At 38.7% G+C, this 12,831-nt stretch overlaps 1 protein-coding gene across 4 annotated transcripts in view; it reads right to left on the reverse strand.

The window, feature by feature from the left end:
* Positions 1 to 12,831, reverse strand: part of grhl1 (grainyhead-like transcription factor 1) — a 73,252-nt gene that overhangs the window by 16,903 nt on the left and 43,518 nt on the right. For 2 of the 4 annotated variants that reach the window (XM_062041645.1, XM_062041644.1), the window contains 8 exons: positions 10,091 to 10,224; positions 9,786 to 10,018; positions 4,596 to 4,678; positions 4,272 to 4,425; positions 4,075 to 4,186; positions 3,871 to 3,965; positions 536 to 779; positions 322 to 449 (listed from right to left, as the gene is read on the reverse strand). In XM_062041645.1, the coding sequence (XP_061897629.1) occupies positions 322 to 449; positions 536 to 779; positions 3,871 to 3,965; positions 4,075 to 4,186; positions 4,272 to 4,425; positions 4,596 to 4,678; positions 9,786 to 10,018; positions 10,091 to 10,224 (1,183 nt within the window). The remainder of the gene's footprint in view (positions 1 to 321; positions 450 to 535; positions 780 to 3,870; positions 3,966 to 4,074; positions 4,187 to 4,271; positions 4,426 to 4,595; positions 4,679 to 9,785; positions 10,019 to 10,090; positions 10,225 to 12,831) is intronic. The other 2 variants (XM_062041648.1, XM_062041646.1) reach the window with 2 other exon arrangements.

Consider the following 12,831-nt stretch of genomic DNA (forward strand, 5'->3'; position numbering starts at 1 on the left):
CTATTTGTTGACAAATCTACCTCCATTGCTGTGAGCAGATGAGGTGTGCAGCACACAGTAAAGACTGGTGAATGATAACCATCAGTAATTAGAGCCTTCTATCAGAGCACCAACAGAGAACTGGCTGTTCCCGCTTGTGAGCGAGCAGGTCATCATGACCTGGGAGAGTTTGTGTGTGTGTGTGTGTGTGTGTGTGTGTGTGTGTGTGTGTGTGTGTGTGTGTGTGTGTGTGTGTGTGTGTGTGTGTGTGTGTGTGTGTGTGTGTGTGTGTGTGTGTGTGTGTGTGTGTGTGTGTGTGTGTGTGTGTGTGTCGCAACTCACATGACGTTGGAAGGTGGAGAAGTGCATGTCAGGTATGAAGAGGACAGGCTGGGTCTCAATGTCTGTCATCATCTTGAAGATGGTCACGTCGTTGCGTTTCTGCAGAAGCGGCCCTTTGACATCGACGACTGTGAGTTAAGTCAGACACCCAGTATTTTTACAACAACAACAACATGATAGTGTGATAAAATATTCTAGACAGGTCTCCACTCACAGGAGAGGCCAGGGTTGATGTCGACCACCTTGCCTTTTCGGCGGGACTGCTTTCTCTCTTCGTCGCGGATCTTCCTCTCGGCTCCCTTGTCGCAGAACACCTTAATCTGGCAGTAGGCTCGGTGGATGGGCTTGTTGCTGCGGTTGTTGTAGGAGTACGTGTCAATCTGCAAGTTGAGAGGCAGGCCCTTCACGCCCTTCTGAGAGGAGAAGTCTGTGCTGAGACAGTTGACCGAGATGAAGATCTGCACGGGGGGAACCAGGGGATCCATTAGAAACATTGCTTGGGGGATGAATTGTTAAAAAAATCAAGTGATTTAAATACACTACCAGTCAAACTTTGGACAGATAAACCTCACATTAAAAAAAAAAAGAATATTGAAGTGAATATCAAAAATATTTTAGTTTATAAAATGTATGTATTTATATATTTTCTTAGAAATAAACAATAATGACATTCAATAATAGTAACAAATGCAGAGAGCAGACTAGTCAAATGCTCGCGCTAGTAGTAAAATATGATCTTATCATATTTTTTATCAATATATGAGCTTTCTCTGTGTATTTGTTTTCTTTTAATGAAGTGTCCCTTTGCCCATATTCCAAGATTGTAATGTGGGCAAACTGGACTTTTTGCTCATATCATCAGGTGATGAACTTTTTCTATCAATACATTTATACTTCTCTGTAAAAAGACATATTTAGTTGTTTTTATGAGATATATATATATATATATATATATATATATATATATATATATATATATATATATATATATATATATATATATATATATATATATATATATATATATATATAAATATATATATATATATATATATATATATATATACACACACACACACACACTGTTGAAAGGAGGAGTCTCTCATTTAGTTCTGTGCTTCCCTCTATTGGTCAAATGTAGTTCGTACATTACAATTGTATATCCTACGAAAGGAGAAAAACAATTACCGTATTCATTAAAATACCAGATTAAATTAGATTATCGACATGGTTGACACCGATTAGGCGCAGATTCAATAAAAAAAAAAAGATGAATAAAGTAGACTAATATTTTGTTTTTATTTTTTTCAAACGGAAACCTTGCATTTCCCTTTGTTTGTAAAGGAATAGTGCATGAATACTTGGAGTGCTCAAAAAAGAAAAAAACATTCAGATCCGAATTGTGATTTTGATTTTGACAGATTCTAAATAAATTCATAATTTCATTTAAATTTTTTTATAAGAATCCATTTTTTAAATGACGTTTTAGGTCATCTCCATGTTTGGCCTACTTGCTGCGCGTATATGTCATGCGTCAGCAGCCTAGAGGAACTTTTGTAACCTGTTTGAAAATGTTTGATCATTTTTATACCTAATTAAATATTTGAGGATCAGTTTGAATCGAATCATCACCCCAAACATCGGAATGGAATTGTGGGTTGTTGTAAGATTCACGTCTCTAATAAATATGAAGGTTAAAGTGTATATATATATATATATATATATATATGCAAGAGGTGGCTCTTACAGAAGGACAACTCGATCCAAAAGAGGTTTTTCAGCCTTGGTGGAGGTCTGCTCTCTACTATAACATTGTCGCGCTTGTATTGTCAACAGGGATTACTTTGTAATGGCATAATAAAATTTTATTTTGGAGACAGACATTGAACTATACAAAATTTTATTAAAAACATAGATTCGGTTGTATTTTTTTTTAGATTTTAAACATAGCTAAATGTCAGGTAAACATTACATAATGCCCTTTGTTCATGCATTAATGCTGCAGGGCAAAACATGACACACACGCAAGCATGGTCCTCGTCAAACAAACGAGTGGAGAGGCGCTGACAAAAACACACACACACACACACACACACACAAAGGATGAACATCCTATGGACACACACTTGGAGTCGTGAGATGTCACATCCTGGTCTGTTTGAGTATGAGTGCGCATGTGTGTGGTATGTTTGTGCAGTTGACTTCACTCATTGTTCGTAAAAGGCTGCAAGGCTTTTTTAAAGCCCAATTATATCATTCATCGTCCTCCAAACTCAGGGCCACAACAGGGTGAGTGCAAGGAGAAGTGAAAAGATTAATTATTCCCTGAAAAAAAGGACTATCTAGTTTAGCCCAGCTGCTGAGTTTCCCCAATATACTTTATGTTGCCACTTGCTGGTGTCATTTATAAGAAACTGGTACATGTTGGTGGAAGTGGCAAACAAAAGTGTGTCAATGTCTTGTACATTATCATAATAATGTTAAAGTCCAAATTTTCATTTTGTATGTGTCCCCCCCCCCCCCACTCTTTTTATTATTTTATTAATTCAGTTTTTCCGATTCCCCCCCCCCCCCCAGCTTATTCTGCTTCCCTGTATTGTGCATTGTTTTATTCATTTGAATAATTTAATAATTTAATAATTTTCTTTTAAAATTTTCAAGTATTTTCAGGTTAAAAAAAAAAAGACAAACAAAAAAGAAAAAGTTTTGTTCTTTACATTTTCTTTTTTGATTTGTATATTTTGTTAGGTTTTTTCTTCTTTTGCCCCTTTTCCTGCATGTAAAAGGCATTTCTTGTCTTAGTTTCTTTTAAAGTCATTTTTAAAAATGGATTTCTTCATTTATTTTTATTTTTGTTTTTCTTTGCCGTTCTTGGCACATCTTTTTTATTCTCTAATGTAATTACCTTTATGTTGTGGATTATTTAATTTAATTTAAGTGAAACAATTATTTTACTAATTTAAAAAGAAATCTTCCTAGCATAATTTTTATTGTTTTGAAATTCCTTTTGCTTTTTTTCCCCCACTTTTCTTACTTGTTTTTTCCCCCTTGTTTTACTTCTCATTTTATATTTCTGATACATGTGGCAATTTTTGTTGTTTTCTTCCTCTTTCAAAATATTTGTTGTCCATCGCATTCATGTTCGTAAAGTTCCTGGAAATAAAAAAAACTAAACCAATTTTGTTCCCCCACAGGCATCTATCTATTTGTATTCAATGTTTTGCCTTCTAGATTTGATTTCCCACTCTTTACAAAAAAAAACCTATACTTTTAATGGTGAAATTTCTTGTTAGATACAATAAATGTGTCCTTTTCAATATGGAATTTTACGATTAAAAATTGTTGTCATTTGCCACATGTATTTTTGTTGTTTTTGTCATCCTTTTTTCATATTTTTTTTTCTTCTTTTCATGTATTTTTTTAAAGCGAATTTTTTTCCATTTTTGTTTCAACTTTAGTCATTCTTTTGTACATTTGTCAGCATTTTTCCTCATATTTTCCGCTGTAGATTACTTTAACGGAGCGTGGGTGTTTATTTGGTCGTCTTACTTTGGCCTCCTCGTTTGTGTCCCAAGTGAAGGAAATGGCGTTGTAGGAAATCTCTTCAATGTTGCTGATGGTGTTGAAGCTCTCCTTGTAGTCTGCTGTAGATGGCAGACGGGAGAGTATTTGGCACAGATTTTGCACATGCACCTAATGCTTCTTCATGTGGTCTAACTGAAGCACACACAATCAATTCAAAGTTCCACCTACCAATATCAAGACACCTTTGTTTGGCAGTGTGCTGTCTGGAGTGCCAGTACTTCCAATGCTTTAACTGATCATCTCTGCACTTCTCCTCTCCAAACACGACCATCACTACACTCTGTAATAAAGTACATCCTCCACTTCAAAACTATTTCACTTCCTGAGATGAGCAAATAGATGACGTGAACCGAGCTGCTTCTCACCCTGACTTTGGTGATGGGTTGCTGCAGGCCTTTGTTGTCAATCTCTCGCAGGATGATGGGGTAAAACTGTCCCTTGTTTAGATACGTCATGGTCCCGTCGCCTGTCTTCTGACGCAGCGATTTGGATGCTTCCAGTGTGTACTCAAAATTATTCCTACAACACACATATCCAACAGTAAAATATTAGAATTGTGCCTTATTGGAAAAACAATCAGCGTACAAACGCTTGTGTACGTTCTCATCTTTCCCTTGAGAGAGGCAAAGAATGGAGGTCATTCTGCAGCGTGGTGTCCAAGCTGAAAAGGCAGCGTGGTAGCGACTTACCCCGGCACCGTCTCAAACTGAGTGTAGTCGTCAGACGTCATGGAAGACATGCGTAACTGCAGATCGCCCGGGAATGAGAAGACCTGCAGCGCACAAATGGACAAGGTCAAATTTAGGTAAATAAGTTTGCAACACCCACAACTTAATTTTACTATGAAACTTTAGCCAAAGCTAAAGCTAAATAAAAGTCCTTCGAATAATATGACATATTTTTTAGATCATACCATACTGTAATGTTTGATTTTTTCCACTTCTGATATTGGAGCCGTGAGAATTGGACCATAGGATATCAGCACCAAAATACATTCATTCTTTTGTAGTGTGGAATGTGAGAAAAAGGTTTGAACAAGTGGAATTAGTGAAACAAAGAACAATGCTAGGTATGCAAAACACTAACCTATTTATAATTAACTGTCTAGAATGGAATTATGCTGTCTTTAAGTTGAAGTGGAGTGGTAATTGGCGACATGTAGAATGGTCACAATAATTCATTACGTTTTCAAACTCATAACGCGGTAAGTTGAATAATGCAGACACGTTTGTTACTTAACACTTTAATACGCTTCTACCTTGGAGACTTTGTATGAGTAATATGCAACTATGATTATCTGATACTTTTGGACTGCAATATTGTTCAATGAAGGTCACTTTTAATGTATGTCAAGCTTGTGTGCTTAGCTGTTGTGTAGCTGCCTATAGCCTATTGACTTGACTAAAATACAAGAAAAGACCAACTTTGTGTGTTTAATGGATGACTTTTAGATGTTAACTAGCTGTCCAGATTTGCACAAGTAAACACGCTGCAGGACTGCTTGTATCGAAGCTTTGATCGGACATTTTACATGCAAGCCGATCTCATCCTACGTTTGTTTTTTATTACTGATATTGGACCGACATCCGATATCGGATCGGGACACCCCTAGTTATAATACAATAAAATGATACAGAAGAAAAAAAAGCTTTTCAAAAGGACATGTTTCTATCTTGGCCCATGGAGTCAGTTAAAAATCATAAATGACAGTATGACAAATTTTCCTCTGCAGAGCCATTGACATTGACAACCGCCATGTATCCACCAGACATGTTTGGAATTTCCCACCATGCATTTTTCAATACGCAAAAAGTATTAAGCGGCGCAAGCCCAATTTTTTGTGTGTTACATTTTTTGGGGGTATGTGCAAGCCAATCAATGTATTAAAACATTTTTAAAAAGTAAATGTATTTAAGTATAGTTCAATTCAAAAAGCAAAAATATTTTACTCCATATTTTTGAGTATACTCACTACACAGAGTGAAATATTTGTAATTTCTCAATAATGTTGACAGTAATTGCTTACAGCTGATTTTAAAAGTATCTTATAAAATTGGAAAAAATAAAAAAATATTGTTTGTTTGTGCTTTTTATCAGCTTATTAAATACAAAACAAGTTCTTTAGCTTTTAATTTAATGCAAGTTTGATGCAAGACTATTAGAAATGGGTAGCAACAACTGCGCTACCTAGTGGTAAGTTACAGTATTACCAAGCTTTTATTTAAAGATGTAAGTACAGTATTTGGTTAGGTTTTTTAATGGATTTTGAGCATGCATACAGTCACATAATGGTACATCGCATATTTCTATGTTGTCATGTCCGAAAAGGAGTAGGAAGATTATACTTTATTTTAAAAAGTAGTTAAAATTGAAGATAGTTTTTCACCTACGTTGCAGTTACCAATGAAATATAAATGATTATCAATAATTGTATTAATCTTTTTAAATATGGCTGAGGGGCCATTTCTGCTTCGCAGCTAATTTTTTTTAATGGCCCACCGCACATTCTTGATTGATTGATTGATTGATTTAAACTTTTATTAGTACATTGCACAGTTCAGTACATATGATTTCAGCACTTTGGCTACCCCTGTGGTAAATTTTAAATGTGCTTTATAAATAAAGTTGATTTGATTTGATATTCTGTACAATTGACCACTAAATGGTAACACCCGAATAAGTTTTTCAACTTGTTTAAGTCGGGGTCCACGTAAATCAATTCATGGTAAATTCATTCTAAATATACTATTGTTAAAAAATTTAATAGAAAAAAAAAGGAATAAAAATAAGCAAAGAGTAGAAATGTGGGAGGGGGAGTGGAAATGCAGACGCAACTAATGCAAATCTGGCATGCAAAATATTTTTTTCTTTCTAAAAAAATCTATATATTGGTTATGAAAGGGAAAAATATAAAAAATGGCCCCTGCATTCTTTGATTCTTCAGTGGCTCCTCGGTGGAAAAGGTTTGGACACCCCTGCTTTAGAAGAAATCAAGGAATGGAAGAATTTCCCTGCCATTGTTATTTTGAGCGGAATTATGAGGTCTGCTAGTGTCAGGGGTTGGCGTCATGCTTTTCTTCAGACAGCGAGCTAGTTAAAACTGCATCAGTAGCCCCTCTGCTGGTAGCAGACAGGTGCTACGCTCATTTTTTTACCCCTCAGTGGCTCCAAGGCGCAATTAATGTACGCATTTTATCAATTAATTACATAAAAATTATACACAAATACTGGTGTATACATACCATGGTTTTTCATTGTTCCCATTGGGTTGAGTTTTTTCTTGCCCAGATGTGGGATCTGAGCCGAGGATGTCGTCGAGGCTTGTGCAGCCCTTTGAGACATTTGTGATTAAGGGCTATATAAGTAAACTTTGATTGATTGATACTTTTTCAAACGCTTTGAACGCTTTAAAACGGTGTGGCAAATTTATAGATTTGTCTTCACTAACGGCCACAATGTTTTGTGTTCAACAAATAGTCATATTACATTGACAGTGACACTGAAAAGGTGAGTTATTGTTTGTGCTGTGGTGACCTCTTTTCGAAGAGTTGGCTCACTGCAGATGCTGCGGGTTAAAAATGTACTTCCAGTTTTGTGCCGTGAACTGGAAGTACAATCGTCAATAGCGTTTCTGTTCGAAAATTATTTTCATTTATCACACCAAGCAATGTTTGTAAGTTTTACAATATAACTAAAACAATTCATACTTACTAAATCATCCCATGTGTGATGTCTCTAGGAGTGTTTTCATGCATATTTGCACGTGCTATCGTAATGTAAGCAGCACATTTACAGGTGTCTGTGTTAGTTTTATTAAATTACAATTGCATCCTTTTTGTATCGTTTCAGTTTGGTAAATTCACCAAAACGTCACCGGGGAGTGTGTTCAAGCTAGCTTCCGCAGCTAGTTGGTCCATGACGATGACCTTTGTTTTGTTTGATGAGCCATTTTACTGCCGTGTGACAGGCACTGTTTGGAAACAGTTACGGTATCTAAATAAACATTTACAAAATCTTTTGTGGCGGTATATATCTGCAGTTTGTAGTCCGGTGCAGCTGATTTGTACAAAATAATTTATTTCTTCTAAAATTCGGTGGGTGCGGCTTAAATATCGGTGCGCTTTATAGCCCGTAAAATACGGTAAATCAGGTCTTTCATATATACACTATATTGCCAAAAGTATTTGGCCACCCATCCAAATTAACAGAATCAGGTGTCCTAATCACTTGGCCCGGCCACAGGTGTATAAAATCAAGCAGTTAGTCATGGAGACTGTTTCTACAAACATTTGTGAAAGAATGGGCCACTCTCAGTAGCTCAGTGATTTCCAGCGTGTTACTATCATAGGATGCCACCTGTGCAACAAATCCAGTCGTGACATTTCCTCGCTCCTAAATATTCCAAAGTCAACTGTCGGCTTTATTGTAAGAAAATGGAAGAGTTTGGGAACAACAGCAACTCAGCCAACAGGTGGTAGGCCACGTAAACTGACGGAGAGGGGTCAGCGGATGCTGAAGCGCATAGTGAAAAGAGGTCGCCTACTTTCTGCACAGTCAGTTGCTACAGAGCTCCAAACTTCATGTGACCTTCCAATTAGCCCACGTACAGTACGCAGAGAGCTTCATGGAATGGGTTTCCATAGCCATACATCACCAAGTCCAATGCAAAGCTTCGGATGCAGTGGTGTAAAGCACGTCGCCACTGGACTCTAGAGCAGTGGAGACACATTCTCTGGAGTGATGAATCACACTTTTCCATCTGGCAATCTGATGGACCAGTCTGGGTTTGGAGGTTGCCAGGAGAACGGTACATTTCAGACTGCATTGTGCCGAGTGTGAAATTTGGTGGAGGAGGAATTATAGTGTGGGGTTGTTTTTCAGGAGTTGGGTTTGGCCCTGTAATTCCAATGAAAGGAACTTTGAATGCTCCAGGATACCAAAACATTTTGGACAATTCCATGCTCCCAACCTTGTGGGAACAGTTTGGAGCGGGCCCCTTCCTCTTTCAACATGACTGTGCACCAGTGCACAAAGCAAGGTCCATAAAGACATGGATGACAGAGTCTGGTGTGGATGAACTTGACTGGCCTGCACAGAGTTCTGACCTGAACCCGATAGAACACCTTTGGGATGAATTAGAACGGAGACTGAGAGCCAGGCCTTCTAGACCAACATCAGTGTGTGACCTCACCAATGCGCTTTTGGAAGAATGGTCAAAAATTCCTATAAACACACTCTGCAACCTTGTGGACAGCCTTCCTAGAAGAGTTGAAGCTGTAATAGCTGCGAAAGGTGGACTGACATCATATTGAACCCTTTGGGTTAAGAATGGGATGGCCTTTCAAGTTCATTTGTGAGTCAAGGCAGGTGGCCAAATACTTTTAGCAATATAGTGTATTAAAGATAAGGAACATTTTCAAAAAGTAGAATTGTGCGATTGCGTCCTCCAGTCAGAGTTTTCGTTTGGTTAATTAATTGACTCTTTTTATTGTCATTTCTTTGAGCGCAAATGTCTCCATGTCCCCCCCACCCCCAAAGTGTTTAGTTAGGTTACTCTTTTCTGCGGTAAATCCCCTCCAAGGTAGCAAAGCGAAAGGGGATAGAGGAAAGGCTTTGGCCATTGTAGGAGAACAGCACAGCACTTTATTGTGTAGCTGAGACAATAGCATAATAACACACTGGCCGCTATTTGGCCGTGTTCAAATAAAACCAAGGGAGGCTGAGCCCACCGTTGGCTCCACCATGGGATCAGGTAAAAGTGCTATTGTTTGATCTGAGAGCGCTGAAGAGAGGAGGGGTTGGTGGGGTTTTCTTTTTTTCTCAAGGAAGGTGCAATAACGGGATTCTGTAAGAGGAAGGCATTGGATGGAAACACTCACCTCCTGGGAACTGTCCTTGAAACTCTCTGAGAAGGTGGAGTCCGGGGGCGTGCGGGATTGCGTGGCGGGGCTGAACTGGACCGAATTGTGGGCGAGCTGAGGGCGGTCGAAGACGCCCACATGGTTGTCAGTTTCAGCGCAACTGCTCGGCACGGTCAAACCGTGGAGGGGCACCTCCGTCTTGACGGTCGGGTAATTCTGCAGGGCGGCGATGGACACTGTGACGGTCGTGTCTGACAGGAAACACACACAAGAGTCAGATGGTTTCTGGGTGGAGGAGGCAAGACTGACATGAGTGGACCTACCTGGTGATGGGAACTGGGTCCTCTTGTCTGGGGCTAGCTGGAGAATATTGAAGGGCCCCTTGAGGACCTGAATCCTGTTCTCCATGCCTGTCTCTGAGAGGGAGGGCATGGGATGTCCCGTCTGAAGCTGGTGTCTACACAAAGTAAAAAGCTTTTTGGTAGGGGTGTCCCAATACAACTTTTTCACTTCCGATACGGGTATTGGCAAATACAAATATTAATACGATATCAGCATATGATTTAATTGGTCCTTGGCTCCCCCCAAAACAGCACCATTTTAACACCTACTGTGCCTTTTTAAAAACCAAAACTAACTTTTACATAAAAAAAAGATTAAATAAAATAAATATGAAAGACAATACAACTCAGCATCAAGGGTTGGAATTGGGGGTTAAATCACCAAAATTATTCCCGGGCGCGGCCACCGCTGCTGCCCACTGCTCCCCTCACTTCCCAGAGGGTGATCAAGAGTGATGGGTCAAATGCAGAGAATAATTTCGCCACACCTGGTGTGTGTGTGACAATCATTGGCACTTTAACTTTTTAAGAATGTTTAGATATCAGCTACACACTGTCATGGACGGCGTGGCGAAGTTGGTAGAGTGGCTGTGCCAGCAATCGGAGTGTTGCTGGTTACTGGGGTTCAATTCCCGCCTTCTACCTTCCTAGTCACATCCGTTGTGTCCTTGGGCAAGACACTTCCCCCTTTGCCTCTGATGGCTGCTGGTAGCGCCTTGCATGGCAGCTCCCGCCATCAGTGTGTGAATGTGTGTGTGAATGGGTAAATGTGGAAATACTGTCAAAGCGCTTTGAGTACCTTGAAGGTAGAAAAGCGCTATACAAGTACAACCCATTTATCATTATCATTTATGTTTTTAATGATTTATTTCTTTAATTAAATGATTATCATTTGCCTCTTCTTCTCAGCACTGTCCTTCACACTCACTTTCTTCCTTCCCATGCTTGGAAAAAGAAAGTTATGTCGATCTCTCGCTATAAGCTAATACTGGCGAGTAAGACCAGATATTTTGAGCGGATCTTATGGGGTTCATTGTGACGGAGTTTTTTTTCTTGCAACTTAAAGCATAACAATTAGCCTAGACACAGATCTTATCTTAAAACTCAATCAAAGAACTATGGTACGTATGATAAACACAAGCCTTATGACAGATTTAGCTGTTAAAGTGATCTTTTTTTTGGTGACACCTAGTGGTCAGAATAATTAATGTAATAGACCTTATGATGCAGTATATTGAATGATGCGGACGCCTTTGTTTCTGGATACTTTCCAATACACTTCTGCCGTGGAGACTTTATCTGTAAGTAATATGCAACTATAAATATTTGATACATGTTTATTATGTTTTAGACTGAAATATTGTTCAATTAAGGTCACTTATAATTTTGCCACACCTAGTGTGTGTGTGACATGCATGGGTACTTTTTTTTATGTACAGTTGTGGTCAAAAGTTTACATACACTTGTAAAGAACATAATGTCATGGCTGTCTTGAGTGTGTTTGGGGTCATTGTCCTTTAGGAACACCCAACTGCGCCCAAGACCCAACCTCCGGGCTGATGATTTTAGGTTGTCCTGAAGGATTTGGAGATAATCCTCCTTTTTCATTGTCCCATTTACTCTCTGTAAATCACCAGTTCCATTAGCAGCAAAACAGGCCCAGAGCATAATACTACCACCACCACCATGCTTGAAGGTAGGAATGGTGTTCCTGGGATTAAAGGCCTCACCTTTTCTCCTCCAAACATATTGCTGGGTATTGTGGCCAAACAGCTGAATTTGTGTTTCATCTGACCACATAACTTTCCTCCTTATCTTTGTCCATGTGATGTCAGATGAAACAAAAATGTAGCTGTTTGGCCACAATACCCAGCAATATGTTTGGAGAACATAAAATCCTCAGCTTGGAGGTTGGGTCTTGGGCGCAGTTGGGTGTTCCAACAGGACAATGACCCCAAACACATGTCAAAAGTGGTAAAGGAATGGCTAAATCAGGCTAGAATTAAGTTTTTAGAATGGCCTTCCCAAAGTCCTGACTTAAACGTGTGGACAATGCTGAAGAAACAAGTCCATGTCAGAAAACCAACACATTTAGCTGAACTGCACCAATTTTGTCAAGAGGAATGGTCAAAAATTCAACCAAAAGCTTGCCAGAAGCTTGTGGATGGCTACCAAAAGCGCCTTATTGCAGTGAAACTTGCCAAGGGACATGTAACCAAATATTAACATTGCTGTATGTATACTTTTGACCCAGCAGATTTGGTCACATTTTCAGTAGACCCATAATAAATTAATAAAAGAACCAAACTTCATGAATATTTTTTGTGACAAACAAGTACTGTATGTGCTCCAATCACTCTATCACAAAAAAATAAGAGTTGTAGAAATTATTGGAAACTCAAGACAGCCATGACATTATGTTCTATACAGTCGTGGTCAACTTTTGACCACGACTGTATGTCTGGTTTGCGTGCTTAGCTACCATCTTTACCCTTTGTAAATGACTTGCCTAAAATACAAGAAAAGACCAACCTTGGGTGCTTATTGGAGGACATTTAAATGTTAACCGGCTATCCAGTTTTACACAAGTAAAGGGAGATTTTGGATATAAGCCTATATCTTCCCATACTTGTTTTTTTTCTCATATCGGACCAATGTCAATATCGGACCGGGACATCCCTATTTTTTAGTATTCAAACAGTATCTCCCTACATCACACTGAG

This window comes from Entelurus aequoreus, linkage group LG03 (assembly GCF_033978785.1).
Source record: "Entelurus aequoreus isolate RoL-2023_Sb linkage group LG03, RoL_Eaeq_v1.1, whole genome shotgun sequence".
Taxonomy (NCBI): domain Eukaryota; kingdom Metazoa; phylum Chordata; class Actinopteri; order Syngnathiformes; family Syngnathidae; genus Entelurus; species Entelurus aequoreus.